Source organism: Electrona antarctica (assembly GCF_951216825.1).
Source record: "Electrona antarctica genome assembly, chromosome: 4".
NCBI lineage: Eukaryota > Metazoa > Chordata > Actinopteri > Myctophiformes > Myctophidae > Electrona > Electrona antarctica.
Window position 1 is genome coordinate 27183575 of NC_136809.1, and position 16896 is coordinate 27200470.

A 16896-nucleotide genomic window follows, 5' to 3' on the forward strand; every position below is an offset into this window, starting at 1 on the left:
TTGACTGAGGAGTACCAGCAACGTAAAAAGATAGCCATCAGCCACCGGTGATTAAAGAGCTGCTGCACTAAACTATGATCAATGGCAATTACACAACCACTAATCAGGACTGGAGACTGACACATACATGCAAGCACATAGATGCATGCAAGCATGTGCACACTGCACGCGGGGCACGCACACGCGCGCGCACACACACACACACACACACACACACACACACACACACACACACACACACACACACACACACACACACACACACACACGCACACGCACACGCACGCGCACACACACACACACACACACACACACACACACACACACACAGCTCCATCTCCTGCAGTTTAGGACACAAACCAGACTTGTGGAAGGAAGCATTGTCTTACCTTGGACAGGTCTCTGAAGTTACTGGGCAGAGTCAGGTCCAGCTCTGCTGACTCATAGTTAGTGATCACCCAGGGGAAGACTGGGTACTGATTGAGGTCATTGAACGTGCGGCCTGACAGTAGCGGCGATGAGAGACAGAAAGAAGTGGTACCGGGAGGGGGAGAGTGAGAGAGAATATGATTAAGTGAGAGAGATATTTGACCAATTCATTCAGTCAAAGCGTTTTTCCATCTCCTGCATCGCCCACATGAAACAGAAAGGTTCCACAACCCTCAGACAGACAGCATGACAGGTGTTCTTACCGGAGATGGTGTTGAGGAAGATGAGGTACTCGAAGTTGGAGATCTCACGTCTCTGCCAGCGCTGGGTCATGTTCGAGGCCTTGTACAGCTGCTTGGGTGTGGCCAAGGAGATACGTCTGGAGAGGGGCAAGGATCCTCAATTAGGTTCTGCAATTATCAGACCTCCTAACTCATGTGTATTATTAACACCATGAACGCCCATTGGTATTTAGGACCATTGAATCAGAGCTTCCAGCGATTTGCAGCAACGGAGCACATTTAGCAATGCACCAGGCATCTCGGATGTAGCTGAATTAGCTTGATGTAGCCAAAACACTCCCGAGGCGATCGACAACAACGGGAGGTATGATTAATTCTAACACGACTAGCGACGGGACCGCGATGGGCCGTCTAAAACATAATCTTTGCTTAGAATTGGACGGAATGATTTAGATCAAGAGTTATTCACGTCACGCTAAAATGGGGGGGGGAACATTTTCGATGACGTCCCAACCGGAAATTACATGGAATGTTGCCCAACAGACGCAACCAGCCTGTGGAGCGTTGCGATCGGTTTTGATGTCAATAAATCTCCGTCCTTTTATTAATCTCCATCCTGAGCGCTGGGCGTTACCATTTGATAGGACGGAGAACTCTGTTTATGCCGCTCGGGGTGTTAAGATGCTCATAGCTGGCACCACAACTACCCCTTGCTAACCTAGCATTGAGTTCCACCAGCATGTTCATTCTCTGTCTCTATCTCAGCCTTCCTACAAATCTTGCTCAATAAAAATACTAAGACTCTTGGCCACTGTCAGCCTCTAGAGGCTATACTGCTCCTTGCACCCAAATTGGGAGGCTAAATTATTATTAGGAATTGTGGGCGCAGAAGGATGAACAGACAATATCAGTGGGGTTCATCCTGCAATCTGCCTGGTCATAGGCATCAATCTGCCTGGTCATAGGCATCAATCTGCCTGGTCATAGGCATCAATCTGCCTGGTCATAGGCATCAATCTGCCTGGTCATAGGCATCAATCTGCCTGGTCATAGGCATCAAGCTAATTCTTAGCGTTATCCATGGGGGTGCAGACGTTTATCCGACATACCAAATAGTCTGACATGCGCTGCGGGTTAAAAATCACCCGTGCTGCAGGTTACAAATCACCAGTAGCCAGTTACAAATCACACGTGGCTCCCGACATGCGTTGCCGGTTACAAATCACCCGTGCTGCGGGATACATATCACCCATGGCGTCCACGTGCGGTTAGGGTTAGGCTAGTGTTTAGGTCGGGTGTCGGACTAATGACTGTCGGACTCTTGTTATGTCGGAACAAATGCCTGCACCCTCATCCTTGAATATACTCAGAAAATTCCAAGGTTTCAAAGTATCTTATAAAGTGGACAGGCATACAAGTGGACAACCACACATTATTATCCATTATTTCCCTTTAAAATATAACATGACACATTCTAAGCTTAGACTTGTCCTCCGAGAGGCAATTTGTGGTATAGCACAGAACATATACACATTAAAAGAGGTTTTGTCCTGTTACACATTGGGCAAAGAATAGTTTTAAAGTCAATGGGTACACATTCACACATTATGAGAACAAGACTTAGCAGAATGAAGAGCAAAAAAAAGCCTTAGGCCTTATTAAACCTTCATTATACAAAAGCCTATATGAAATATTTATTGAACTTAAGGTCCCGCTAATTAAGAAGAAAAATATGCGGTAAATAGGGGTTGAATTCGTATGAGGGTGTGCACGTGCACACACATTCACATGCACGTGCGTGCATATTGGGGCCCCTGGGAGCATGATGTATGCATCGGGGGCTTAAACAAATGACCCCCAATCCAATTAAAACAAAGGAAAATGATGGAATTAATCACTGTCAGGGTGTGAGATTATAGTCATTAGGGCACCGCCAAAGTGAAAATACGCCCTTTTCAAATAGAAGTTTACCGTGCCGAGCTGTAATGATCATTTCCTTCCCGTTGTCTGTACTACTACTGAATGGGAATATGCTCTTATGCTTTCATAGTGGATCTAAGTGCATTTCTGAGTCGAGACAAAAAAAATCCTTTTAATTTAATTTGAGCATTTTTAGCCAATTGTCAAAATGATTAAAGAATGTTGGAAACTGCCCTTGTGTGCAGTCTGTGCACAGGAAAGACAATTGGGTAGGCATACATAATCAGGGCTGATTGGTTAAACCTACAGTACAGTCAGTACCTGCACATTATTACAATTTACACTAGGCATTTAGCAGACACGCTTACCCAGAGATACTTGCAAAGTGCAAGATCATGTACAGCGCCATGAACCTTTTCCAAAATGTGAGTCGTGGTCGAGGTCTAAACAGTGCAATAAGCATAATAAAATACTGTATAAATAAATCAGTCTGACAAGCCTTGTTACAAAAATTATGTTCCGACATATGAAATGTGTCGACTGTGAAGAGCCTTCAAGGTGGTTTTAATTTGGCAGTTGAAATGAGGTGAAGTGAATAAATTATAAGTTAAGTCTTTTGTAGTAGGATATGTCCACTAACACAGTGATGTCTATAGTCTAACTCAAACACAATGACTGCTAGCATTAGTCTGACTGCAAGACTCACCCGTGGCTTCCGCATGCGGTTAGGGTTTGGGGATAGGGTTAGTATGGGGCTCTATGGTCGCAATATTGGATAGTCAGATTTATGGGTGTCGGATTATTGGGACGTCGGAGTAATGCATCAAAGGAAAGCTTGTTGTTCACAGTGATGAGGTGTTTGCCTACAAAATGTAAGGCCAGCTACATTTGAAGCAACTCCCCATATATAGACCATGCCCATGAAACAGCCTGATCAGATTTTCCATTTGATCAAGATGTATCAGTATTTTTCTGATTCCATTCCAATTGGCTACAATCGGCTTTCAAAGTATGCCCCAAATTTGACTCTAAAAGCGATTTTACAAATGACACAACGTGACTTTTCCCCACCAAATTATGTGACAATGACCACAAAACAGGGTTTTGATAACATTTGCAAGTACTGGTAACTTCCTTCACACATTTTCGAGGGGCCTCTATTAAAGGCATCTCCAAAGACACGTTCACTTCTGTCTGTAGGGGGCACCACAAAAACAAACACTTGCACTGTCTGCTGTACAAACTATTTTGTTTCCTCATGTACCCCTCGACTGACACAGGCGGAGATCTGCACTCCGAGCAGCACACGTTTCTTGTATTCGCAAGAGGGTCAAGAGATGCTTTAGTTCTGGGGCAGTGTAGTTGTGCTGGTGAGAGAACTGAAAATGCCCAGTTACAGCTGTCTCTGGGTCAAAGAGGCAAGGTGCCCCCGGCCGGCAAAATACCTTGATTAATGAGCCTGGCACGCGCGCACGCGCACACACGCACACGCACACACACACACACACACGTGAATAAAGCACCAGCATTGTGCTACAACATTGTCAGCCAATAGAGACAAGGAACTGTCGGCAACAATGCATCTGGGATCATACAATAGAATAGAGAATCCTTCAGGCTTTTAGACATTTGTGTTCAGCTCCCTGGTTACCACAAGAGCAAACACAACAATCATATTCACACTGTTCCTCAGAAATGACCAGCGAAGTCAAAATGGATCTTTGAACATTGCTTGGCTGGAGCTACCAGCCAGCTACCAACAACTCACTTTCTCAAGTATTGGCATTGAGACTGATTACACAGCCTATAATAAAGTCACACTAGGCCTATAGGCTGCTATGTATTATAGGTATATTCGTAATAAACTGACGCAGCAGAGAATACTTAAGATAACTCTTGGTGCCGTATTTAAAGGCAACTACGCTGTGGCATATGCCCTGCTGCAGACAAATGGTGCTTTCACACCAGAACTGCAAAGGCACTTGTGCTAAAGATAACAGTGCAGTGGGATCAGTCTATGAGTGGGATGCACCGCCTTGCAATTCCTCAAAGTTTGTTCACCCTGAATTGAAATTTAGCCTCCGATACACAAAAATAGCAAAAAAGCACAACAGAAAACCCTTGGGATATGAGTGACCTTGCCACAGAAGATGTAAACGGAGAAGAGCAGCGTCTGTGACACACTGACTGAAGATGGGTTTAGCTAAATTGTGTCAATCTCTGATGACAACTTTGATCTAAATTGAGTTGACACAACTTGCATTACTTATTCTTCTTCATGGACCATTGAATATTATTACCTTAAAAAATACACTTTACATTTGTCATGACATGGATGAATGATTATAGTTAGGAACTAAGAGATTGCTGGCCACACTAATGCCAAAAACATTCGTCTATACTGTACATGCCTGAATATATTTACATTCAGTGTCTTGTTTCATCTCCTCCTGACATGTTCCTATGAGTTAAATCGTTGCTGATTTGTTTGGAAGCAGAAAGGGATCCTGTTGTTTATTCTATTGTCTATTCTCAATGTTATTTCAATGAAGTGTTTACACATGTCATTGTCTAAGATTTGGGCCGAACTTTTGGGGATTTCAAACTTTGTATGGTAGATTGTTATTGAGGTTAAAAACAATGGTTTAGCCTGGGCCGTGGCTCAGCGGTCCAAGCACCATGGCTGGTAATCCAGTCTGGCAGTGTGCCGCAGGTTCGACTCCCGATCCCGACGGCCTTTACTGCATGTCATCCCCCCATCTCTCTCCCCATTTCCTGTCAGCCTACTGTCTGTCCCTCCATAAAAAATATAAAATAAAGGTGAAAGCCACAAAAATAAACATTTAAAAAAAAACAATGGTTTATAAAGGCATTATAAAGGCATTAAGGCCTTACTTTAACATTTAATGCTTTTAAAATACTTCATTGTCTATGAAGCTCATACGTATTTATTATGACCCAATTGAAATTAACTTGAGTTTTGATTATTTACAACCAATGTTATCCACATCACTTTTCATTTTAAAACAAGTGAAAACAATAATAACAATAAAAACTATTCAATCCCAAATAAACGCAACATGAACAATGAACATTTGATATGATGCAATAAGGTGCAATAGACTAGCTTAACAGCCTTTTTCATTGCTTTGATTAGGGTAGGTTGATTGATTTGACATTTGAACACAGCATATTAATGTATAACTTTTATAGTGCAATAACATTAATACATTAAAAATCACACCTGTGTGAAGTGAGGGGCGCTAATATATTAAAGTCTAACTCATGTTGATTAGGTGATGTAAAACAAACGGTGCAAACACAAACATTAAACGCTATTAACAATAAAGAGACAATATGACGTAAATGACACATGACGTAATTTTGCCCTTCATTGTCAATGGCGTTTACAAAACAAACATTGAACTAAAGACAAACATTAAACCTTTGTATAGGAGGGGCTAGCACCCCTCAAATAAATAAATAAATAAATAATAATAATTATATATATATATATAGTGTCTTCAACACTGTCTCTGCACTGGACGATGTTGCCCCGGTGACAACTGGATGGGGAGAACGTCACATTGAGGTTCCCTCCATGCTCATCGAACATTCCATCTACATTTGTAGAGGGAAATATTTGAATGGAACTTTTCAGCAGTACATCGTGCTTTATGTATTTGATGTCGACACCCACAGATGGTTCAAGGCCAAGGTTTCTGGGAATGTTGCAGAGCTGAGGTATTACCTCTACCACTCAACCTGTGTCTTGGGGAAGGCCATGTATATCAATGGAGGATGCCACACAATAGGGAATGAATACAATATTAACATCTACAAGTTGGACACCATCACAATGTCTGGTCTTTAATTAATACCAGAGGCACTCCTCCCCTTGCTCCCTTTGGTCACTCTGCCACCATCATTGGGAAGATTATTAGATGGTGATGAGAATTATGATGACAATTTTCGGGAGCATGTGAGAAAAGTAGAAGGTGCACACATGGTGTCTACACAACTGCAAGCATGCAGACAGTGGTCAGACTTCACATCTGCCTCCATTACCACCACCACCCACGCATTGTACCAGGAATTATAAGACCCTGGATTGGTTCCACATTGCCTTCAAATAGACAAAGCTGTCGTGTTTGTAGGTTAGTACAAAAACCCATTTTGTTGCTGTGGAGACATTAGGTGAAGCTTCTCGTAGTTTATCAAGCACCTTGCAACTATGCAGAAGTGAAATACCCCTTGCTTCCTGTTTATTCTATATATAATACTCTTATTCTGTTGTCTACTTTCATCTTTCTCTGGCATGCACTCCACCTCACACAGACAATGCACGTTTTTTGCTTCTGGTTTGAAAGCCCAGTATAGCTATGTAAAGGGTGAGCTGAGGCAGGGAATCCTGCCTTACAGCCCATAGCCATTATTTGTTTCACAAAAAACTGGATAAATAAAAAGAGTGGATGGTGTTAGCGTGAAGCCAATTAGTCAGTAGTGTACTACAGCAAGGGAATAGAAAAGAGAGACAGGAGTAGTGAATGCCCGCACACTTGTGTTTGCTTGTGCATGAAAGGGCAAAGAGAGAAAGAGAAGATGGATGAAGTGACGTTTCAGGTTTTAAGATGTAAAGTTAACCATTCTGCTCTTTCTCCGGCACTTCTTTTCCATCTCACACTACACTTTCACTCACTCACCATCAAACATGTCATTTTGATCCCCTTTTTCAATCTCATCCCTGTTTTCTTTCCATGGCTGGTTAATGTCTGTACCAGTGCAGAACAGTACAGAATGATATGCGAGATGCTGAGTGTCCATCAAGTTGGTTCAGTATCAACTGACAAAATCTGATCATTGAGGAAGGAAGACAAACCCATACAGAGTGGAACTGTGCATTGCAGTGACCGATAGGTGTTTCGAATTAGCAAGGCAAGGCTCTGTTTAGAGTACCGTATTGTAACTGAAGTCGCAGGTCTGATCCCCATAACAGCATGTGCTGAATGGCATTGAGCTGGTAAGCTTTAATTAAGTGGTAAGCTTAAATTACAGAAATGTAAGTGTGTGTGTGTGTGTGTGTGTGTGTGTGTGTGTGTGTGTGTGTGTGTGTGTGTGTGTGTGTGTGTGTGTGTGTGTGCGCGTGTGTGTGTGTGTCCGCACGTGTCCCTCACCTGGTCTGTGGAAGGCCAAAGTTCGTGCCCACACCGACACGCGGAAGACAGTGGACTACCTTCTTGACTGTGGCCGTGTCTGGCAAGTTGAACATGACTGCCGCTGTGAGAGAGAGAGAGAGAGAGAGAGGGGGGGTGAGGGGGGAGAGAGAGGGGAGAGATATAGATAGATGACTAAAACTAGGGCACAGGTCTCCACCAGGGCAGGTCAGGTTGTGGCCTCCTGGTGGCGCTATAATAGGCCAATGTGAAAAGGGTGCCATTTCTTCATACGCCTTTGATGGCAATTGGATGATTTGAGGCATTTTGTTCTAAAAATGTGTTTTGCAAAAATCAACCTGTTGGTGGCGCTATAACAGGCCAATGTGAAAAGGGTGGGATATATTCCTCAGCTTAGTAAGAAAATGTGTGAAAGATATCACGTAAATGGCATGCTGCGGTCATGATTTGAGGCTTTTGTTCAAAACGGGGCAATCTTGCAAACTGTGAAAGCCAATTATAGCCAATTAGGATGGAATATGAAATATCGGACAGATTCGACTTGAGCACATGACCATAGAGATACTGTGTAATGATTTGTGAGATTTTTGGACAGAATCTGGAGGAGTAATATCAAAAAATGTGTTTAACAAAAGTCGGCCTCCTGGTGGCGCTATAAAAGGCAGATGCGGAATATGCAGGTCAAAGGTTTGTCCTTGGCCTATAGGGAGTGTGCATGCAACGTTTCATGCAGATCGGTGCAGTTTTAGGTAAAAAATGTGAAAAGCTGCCTCATCTCAAATAATTCTACTTTATTGGAGGATCAAGATAACAACGTTTCGACCCCACTGGGTCCATACCCGACGATTCATTTCCATCAAAACGGTTCTATACAATACTACACTATTCTATACAGAATCAACTTACTTCTGTTGGCCATGAAGATCTCCAGGGCCGTGTTCTGCAGCAGGTTCCGTCTGGAGAAGACAGCGCGGATCTCTGTGAACAGCCATTTCCCATGGAGCCCCTCCGTATAGGCCAGAATCTGGATATCACACAATAGCAAAAGAAAAATAAATAAACAAAGAAAAAGGAAGAGACACAGAATGAACAAAGGGGGGAACAAATCATAAGAAATCAGAGAAGGGAGGAGAGCGGAGACAGGAAAGAGGAACGTGAGCCGAACAGGAGGGAGGGAAGGCCACGCTAGTTCATTTATCATGCTGTGATGGCGCGTCGTCCTGAACGCTACGATTAATGCTTTGTATTGATCAGCCCCCATGAAAAAGAGATTCCTTTAACAAGAGAATGAGACCCGCTCAGCCCAGGGGAGTGATGGAGCAGGGCAAGGGGAAGCGTTCAGTTCACTAAAACCTAATCAGTATTACAGACGAGAACAGATATCCGGGGCATATCAGGAAGGTACAATTCAAGATTGTTAACAGAGACTCATAATCATGTGCCCATTATCTGGTCAACTAGGTCTAGGATCATAGTCAGTCTATTTCTGAGTGCCGTACATTTGACCTTGTACTACTTAGTCTATTGTTTGCTTGTAATGTGGGTATTTAATGAACTGAAGCTTGTTCTACAGTTGCATTAAGTCACGGTGATAGGAGCATTTAGCATAGGAGCTAAATAACTAATAATTACACAAATAATAGTCAAGTGAACCAAATTCACCTTAATGGTGTATTGCAGTGTCTTGACTCTAAGGAAATATGAAAGGGATCAAGACGAGGGTAACAGCAGCTGGGTTTATGCTAAGTAGCCTATTAGAAATTTGTTCTTCTATAATTCCGAGCAGGTCATTGACTCTCAGGTTAAGCAGTATTATGTTATCTAGCTTTAGAGCTAAAAAACTTAGATGAGCATAGCCTAATCGGCCCCTGTGGAAATTGCAGTGGGGCTTCAGAGAGAGTAACATGTTCTGATGGCTGTCATAGTGCCTGACAGACCCAGATGATTGGCCCTGCCCCTGTGATTCATACTTCGGCTAATCCGCCATTTAGCCTTGGTACCAACCCACTTAACATTGCTTTGGTGGCTAGTACTTTGTTTCACCCCCTCTCTGTTTTGTTTCAAAGGATTTACAGATGGGGTGGGATGGTGTTAAGAGACGTGGAATTGAGGGTGGAAAAAGGGTCAGTAGAGGTTGTCACAGAGTGGTGTAGACACCGCAGTATTCAAAACATATTCAAATGTGAGCTAGCGAGCTAGGACCTAGCATCAACTTCAAGGGCTCATTAAGGGAAGGCTGACATGATGGTGGAGGCCACCAGCTGAGGACAGTCTCTCTCTTCTCCCTTGCTCTCGCTCTCTGAGGAATACAACCTGCCTGCATCACAGACTCACTTCAAAGTCTCTGGAGTTCAATTAAATGTGGATTAGTGGCTTGGAGGAGCAGGCTGGTGGTGCCTTAGCGCCAGTCTGCTAGCCTTCTTTAACGGCCGGGGACCCAGGACGACCATACCCCACCATGTACCGTTAGCCTGTAGCTATGGCAACCCTGTCATAATGCTCTCGCAACTGCAGCTTTAGTTGGTAAATAAACAAATAAGGGCTGCAACTATCGTTTTTTTTGTATTATTATTAATTTAATAATCGAGAAGCACGTTTGGAAATGCATGATATATATTGTATAAGCACCAGTCTTTGATTTGATAACACATTAACACGAGACCTGTGTTTTGAGTTGTGACACCCCATGTGTACACAAAGAAATCAAAGTGATCGGAACTTGCCATTAAGACAGAATTACAATAAAAATATGCATTTTCTTGAGAACGTATACTCTTCATGTGAGTGTAAGTGTAGCAATTATAGTTCTGTATATTCGACAGCAGAATTTCATCTTGGTATTCAGAAAAGATTAAAACAAGCTTCATACTGTTTATCCAAGTCAGTTTCTGACATAGCATTTGAGTTCTGAAGACAAACAGACAGAGGATCAATTTGATTTATCTTTTCTGTGTGACGACAGGGTGACCAATCAGCTTCACGCTTCAACCAACATCGGCCAAATCCCAGTACATGTCAGCCCCTGACCTTCATATTTCAACACCAATTTCTTTCATTTCAGTTCAAGTACAGTTTCTTCCTTGCATGAGATGAAGAACTCTCATTTTCAAGTATACGGTACTCGAAGAATGACCTTTCACCTCTGAAAAGGTAGGATGTTGACTTATTTCACCCCTGGCAGTCTATGCGAAGATCTCACGGCAGACATAAGGGATTTGCTCAGGCTAAAATTGATGAAGCACGTTCTCCAACCAATTCCACAGAGAGATGACAGTACTGCAGCCTGGCCAGCCGGCCAGGGGTATCGTATTTTCCGCTGGACTGATGCGTCCCTGGGAACGCTGTAAATAACATTTTCAAACATCATTCCCCCACCTATATCACCAGCACCCTTTCCCTTGCAGATGAAAAAGCTGAGCTGGGTGACAAGGGAATGCGATAAATGAGCCACGTTCAAATGCTCTGGTCGTTCTGGCCACAGGCGGACAAATTACAGTTGTGTAGAGGTTATTGTCCAAGCCGGGAGTTATGGCTGCCACCGCTTTCTCTATGATGGATAGAAATGGTGGAACTGGATAAGCTGGTGTACCTGAAAGGTGGCGTTTGAAAATGGCTGTATTATTGCAAAGAAATTGCAATAATTCAGTCAAATCTGAATGTCAAAAAACTAAAATGATTCCATTTTGAAAAGACAAGCTATTCAATGAGTCAAGGCCTTGAGGTGACTCGACTTTGTCATCCATTGGAATTTCTGAATAAAACTTGTGAGTGAAAAGAAATACATACCGTAAGTGTATAAAGATGAATCACACACTGATTATCTAAAACGTTTGTCATACAAAAGCAGACAAATGGAACTAGGTTGTTGAGCTTCTAAATGTCAAACATGAAGATGAAATGATAAAAGCTACAGGAGGAGTTCTTCAAAGGGAGATGTGGAGCTAATGCACCCTTCTTGATTGGTTGAATATAAAGCACAGTGATCTATTGATTCCGCTCTGACTTCACCGGATGAATTTCAAAGTAAGGGTGCAGCCAAACAGAAAACAAAGGCGCTACTCTCTGATCTGAAGGTTTCTCTCGCCTCTCTCTCGTTGTCTCACTCTCTCTGTACCTCTCTCTCTTTCTCTCCCCTGTGAGCATTTCAACCTGTTTGTGCGCTGGGCTGCTGCTCATTTCTGAAGCACTGTCGTTTGTCTCTGTCAGACGTCCAAACGACGACAGAATGAAGAAGGACACATGAAGAGAGACTGGGTGAGTGTGGCTACGGCGAATGCTCGCACATGCACGCACGCACGCACGCACGCACGCACGCACGCACGCACGCACGCACGCATAAAGAACAGTGCCAATCTAGCTACAATCCACCCTCAGCAGCACAACACAAGGGCATATACACAAATCACAATACCAGTCTCTAGCATATTCAAAGGAGGAAGAATTTCATGAAAACAAATACACATTCACAAGCACACAGATGCTCACATGTGAAAACGTCCACCACTGTATTGCAAACAAAAATCACACTTATGTGAAGTGAGGGGCGCCCATTGAATTTATATCAGCCAGATGACATCTTACGTTGTCATGTACTGTACTAAACAAACATTAAAGTCCATAGACTTTGCTGACAAACGAATTACATCGAACTGCTCTAAACAAACATTAAAAGTCCATAGACTTGGCTGCCACATTACGTAATTTTTCTTTACAATTAAAGGACCCTTCTCCATCACCTGCTTTGTTTCAAAAATCCACACACAGGTCCCCATTTACCCTGAAAAGACTTCTGGGCGAAACAGGCCATGTGGGGCAGAAGCACATAGTCGTACACGGTGACACAACCTACTGATATTTAATTGAAACTGCCCTGAAAGAAGGGGGAGGTGGAGGGCTGGGCAACGGAGCAAGTATCAGAAGCGCACTTCAAGATAAATGAGGCTCTCAGCAGCCGTCCCTGCTGGCCAGGCCGGAGCGAGTGAGTGTGTCGGGCTGATAAGACCCTCAAACTGAAGAATAGATGAAGCGCTGCCCATTAAGAAGCAAAGAAAATCCCAGTCTCTTACAAAACATGTGGTAGAGTCCAAAACAGCATGCAATCGGACTGAGACAAGAGCCAAAGGCTGAATACACCAGTTTTACCGTTTGGTAAAATGCCGTGCCAGCGTCTTTGAAGGAAAATGAGGTGATTGAAGTTCAATTTGTTGCCTGTTATTAAGCATTTCCGCATGGCTGCCTCAGTTAAAGGATAATGGATGAGGGATTTATTATTACCTTTTGGTCAAATGAAGTGGTGTGGGAGATAAGGTGATGAAATTAATGAGCGGGAGGAAGAGAGGTGATCAATCAACATCAAAATGGGGACGAGGGAGACGCAGCGTTTGGGAGGACTTGATAGAATTCACAGCTGAAGAGGGGAAAAAAGAAAAAGCTGTGGACTTATCAGTGTGTGGAATTGCTTTTTGTTGCGTTGCATTTTCCCAAAGCAATCCTCAGTACAACGCCCCCAGCCCTACACACACACATGAGCACAAGCACATGCATGTGCGCGCACACACACACACACACACACACACACACACACACACACACACACACACACACACACACACACACACACACACACACACACACACACACACACACACACACACACACACACACACACACACACACACACACACACACACACACACACACACACACACACACACACACACACACACACACACACACACACACACACACACAGAAACCCAAACCATACCAAATCACTTTTATATGCAAATATGAGCCTCATTTGATGCTGAGGTCCAAGGCCTTTGTGAAAAAGTGCTCTCCCTAAATGCATACACAGTGTCCATTATACAAATGAACAACATTCTCTCATACAGTATACTGTAAGAATGAAGTTTATGTTTCCACATACAGCAGGCTGCATTTCAGGGATATTTTCTGCCGTTTCTCCTTCTCACTTCAATGAGCAAAGAATCAAATCACCTCCAACGAGCAGCAGGCTGCGACGGCAGCCTTGCAGCACATTGTGCTTTTCCGTAGGAGCAGCAGAGGAAAATGAAAGCATAGACTAACACAAGCTGACATTTAGGGCCTGTTTGAAACTCATCTGGTGCCGGCGCACATCGGCCATCAGTTTATAACCCTTGAGGGCTGCGCAATTAATGGCGTGTAATCGCATTTTTGCAATTTGAGCTTCCAAAATCGACATAATGTGGGACACTGCTACAGTGGCAATCATAATGTGCAGTTTCATTTCACAGAGAACGGCTGCCCATGCTGAAATTAGTCAATATGGTATATGGGAAGATATTTTAAACTTTTTCCCGCCACAAATAATAAAGAACACAATTATAAACTGGATCTCAATCTCCAGCAATATAATTGGGATCAACATAATCCTGTGCGTCCAACATCCAATCAGCATTAATTCCCAACTCACGCCCCCCCATTACACACCCTCACCCCACCCACTGTTCTATTTTGGCAGACCAGGCCTTGTCACCACACCGTCTGTAAATGAGTTCATCGGACTAACGAGGAGACAGAGGACCCCGGACACACTAACGAGGGGTCTGGTTGCCTGCGCTTCTGGACCAATCACGGCCCTCGACAGTGCTGAGTGCTGACATGGTGCCAGTCCCGTCAGCCCCCAACCCTATGCCACCCCACACAAATATCAGCCCCCAGGAGCCAATTAAGACTGATTTTGTTGTTGAGATAGACTGAGATAGGGAGTAAAACACAACTAGAGAGCCAAGGAGGAATGAGATGAAGGTATTACTGCATAAATGGTAAGGGAGAGATGGGTTGACATGAGTAAAAGTTAAACAATCTGGAAGAGAAAGAGAGAGAGATACTGTATGATGGTAATGGTAAGATAGTAAGACTAAAGGAGTGTGCGTGCGTGCGTGCGTGCGTGCGTGCGGTGGGGCAGAATGTACCCCCCTCACTACAGAGGTAAAGATCATGAGACCTTGGTAAAGTCCAGCCACATGATGGTACTTTCACACTCCAGCAGACATCTTCTAGTCTCTGAGGCTCCATGATCCATGAAGTAGCTATGTAACCACTGTCTAGCCACTGCTACTATGTGGCTGTTGAACCATGGAAGCCTTAAAGACCCAGACCCCAAACCCCAGTTCAAATTAACTCAAGACAACTAATTAAACATACTACATCTATTTGGTCATTTAATAATACATGATAATATAACATCCCATATACACAGGTAGCGGTGCACTTAGACAATCAAACTGTATACAGGTCCGTACAAAAACAAATGAAAATACAATTTGCACAGAATTGAGACAATGCTACTACAACTGTTTCTGCTTATATACACCCAAGAAGATCTATGTTGAGGTATGATTGATGGGCACAATTGTTCCACCGTCATGTAACTAATTCAAGCTGTAATCACTGGTCACACATTGGAGCATATCTGCCTCCAGGGAAGTAAAACAAACTACAAGGCCCGAAAAAATAAACACGGCTAAGAAGCTGCTGGAGTGTGAGAGAATTAAAGGAAAATAAACAGGCCTGGCTTGTAGCGAGTGTAAAGTTATGAAGCCTAAAGGGCTCAAGAGCACTCAGTACCAGAAACGTTGCTGGGTTGAAGGCAGCACTCCCTGAAGAGAATTGCCCCACACGCACGCACGCACGCACGCACGCACGCACGCACGCACGCACGCACGCACGCACGCACGCACGCACTTTTGAAAAGGATCTTTTTGGGGCACTTAGCTTGAATTTAGCCTAATAAGGATTAAACCCTTCTTTAGCGCTCTGCTCTGTTTGCTAACAGGTTAGCCTTTTCACTCATCGTCCTGCTTGGGTGCTTAGCCTTTTTTGAAGCTTGAACAAAAAAAACTCAAAATGAACAGGCGGGGGGGGGGGGGGGGGGGGGGGGGGGGGGTGGATGGGTTCTGTGGATTTAAGAAAAATGCTGCTATGGTCTCAGGGTTAATTGGTAGAGAAGGGAAGCTTTTACAGCATTAATTCATTAAACATTTAGCCTTCAGCGCAAAAGTCTGTAGGAACAAAGGCCTCCTGAGTAACTTGACAGACAATAAGACACATTATTATCTGCCAGAGGTACACACTGTCTATATAGGCCTACACTAATTAGTTATTTATGGGTGACAAGCTTCTCTGTCCTGACAACACCAGTAACCACCAACCCCAGCGTAACACATTTTCCCTTCAACAACGAAGGAAAGTGTAACTTATTTCTGCAGTTACAGAGATAAGGATCAGAGAAGCCAGAAGGTACAGACCCCCCCACACACACCTCCCCCTTGCTTTTTCAAGCTCCATTCAAGGCCTGTGATTCCTCTTCCCCTCCCTCACAGTTTAGACTTAGGCGGTTTAACCTTGGGGTCCAGTGAGGGCACAGCGAGTGGTTCAGGGGTGATGGCTGACATAAAGGAGGGATAAGGAGACATAAGTGAGGGGCAGAGGAGCGTGAAATGCAGTAGACGTGTATAAAAATGAGCACTCTTCGCTCTCTGTATATCTGCTAGGACTGATGCTCCATTAGTGTGGCAGAAGCTGCAACTACAAACTATATTTAGGCACGGTGACAATGACCGAGAGGATTTTGTGCAGCCCGTTAAAGAAACCACATGGCAAACTTCATATTGTGCACCTGGAAGAGATTTGGTTGGAACTTATTTGATACATACTTGAATTGGCCTACATCAATGTTAGGGATGCATTTGTGGCTTAGACAGTTAATGCATATTTCACATAGGCACAGATGCGCTCATAACATCATTGGGTTTGAATCTGGCTCATGACAACTGCATACTGTAACACATCATCCCATCTGCACTTCTTCTTTTGCCTTTATACTGCACTGACTAAAACTCACAAAACACCTTGACATTTTTCTTTAAAATAACACAATCTTGCATTAGCTACTTGTTTAATGGCAAAAGTCAAGCCATCTAAGAACTCATGCGATGCTGGGGTGTGAGGCTGCTAGAGCGCACCTGTTAAGATGGAGGTGAAAGGAACCAGGACACATTCTTTGATTTGTCAAGCTCATCAGCAAACACTAGTATCATGAAAGGAAAAGAGAAAATATGTATGGTTTTCAGCCTTTCAGCAGT

The 16896-nt window shown here is 43.6% G+C and overlaps 1 protein-coding gene across 9 annotated transcripts in view; it reads right to left on the minus strand.

Moving 5' to 3' along the window:
- The window catches only part of lrba (LPS-responsive vesicle trafficking, beach and anchor containing), a 312184-nt gene that overhangs the window by 83975 nt on the left and 211313 nt on the right, over positions 1-16896 (minus strand). For all 9 annotated transcript variants that reach the window (XM_079499894.1, XM_079499893.1, XM_079499897.1 and 6 more), the window contains exons 40-43: positions 8672-8789; positions 7766-7868; positions 693-808; positions 390-502 (exon numbers count right to left, since the gene is read on the minus strand). In XM_079499894.1, coding sequence (XP_079356020.1) covers positions 390-502; positions 693-808; positions 7766-7868; positions 8672-8789 — 450 coding nt within the window. The remainder of the gene's footprint in view (positions 1-389; positions 503-692; positions 809-7765; positions 7869-8671; positions 8790-16896) is intronic.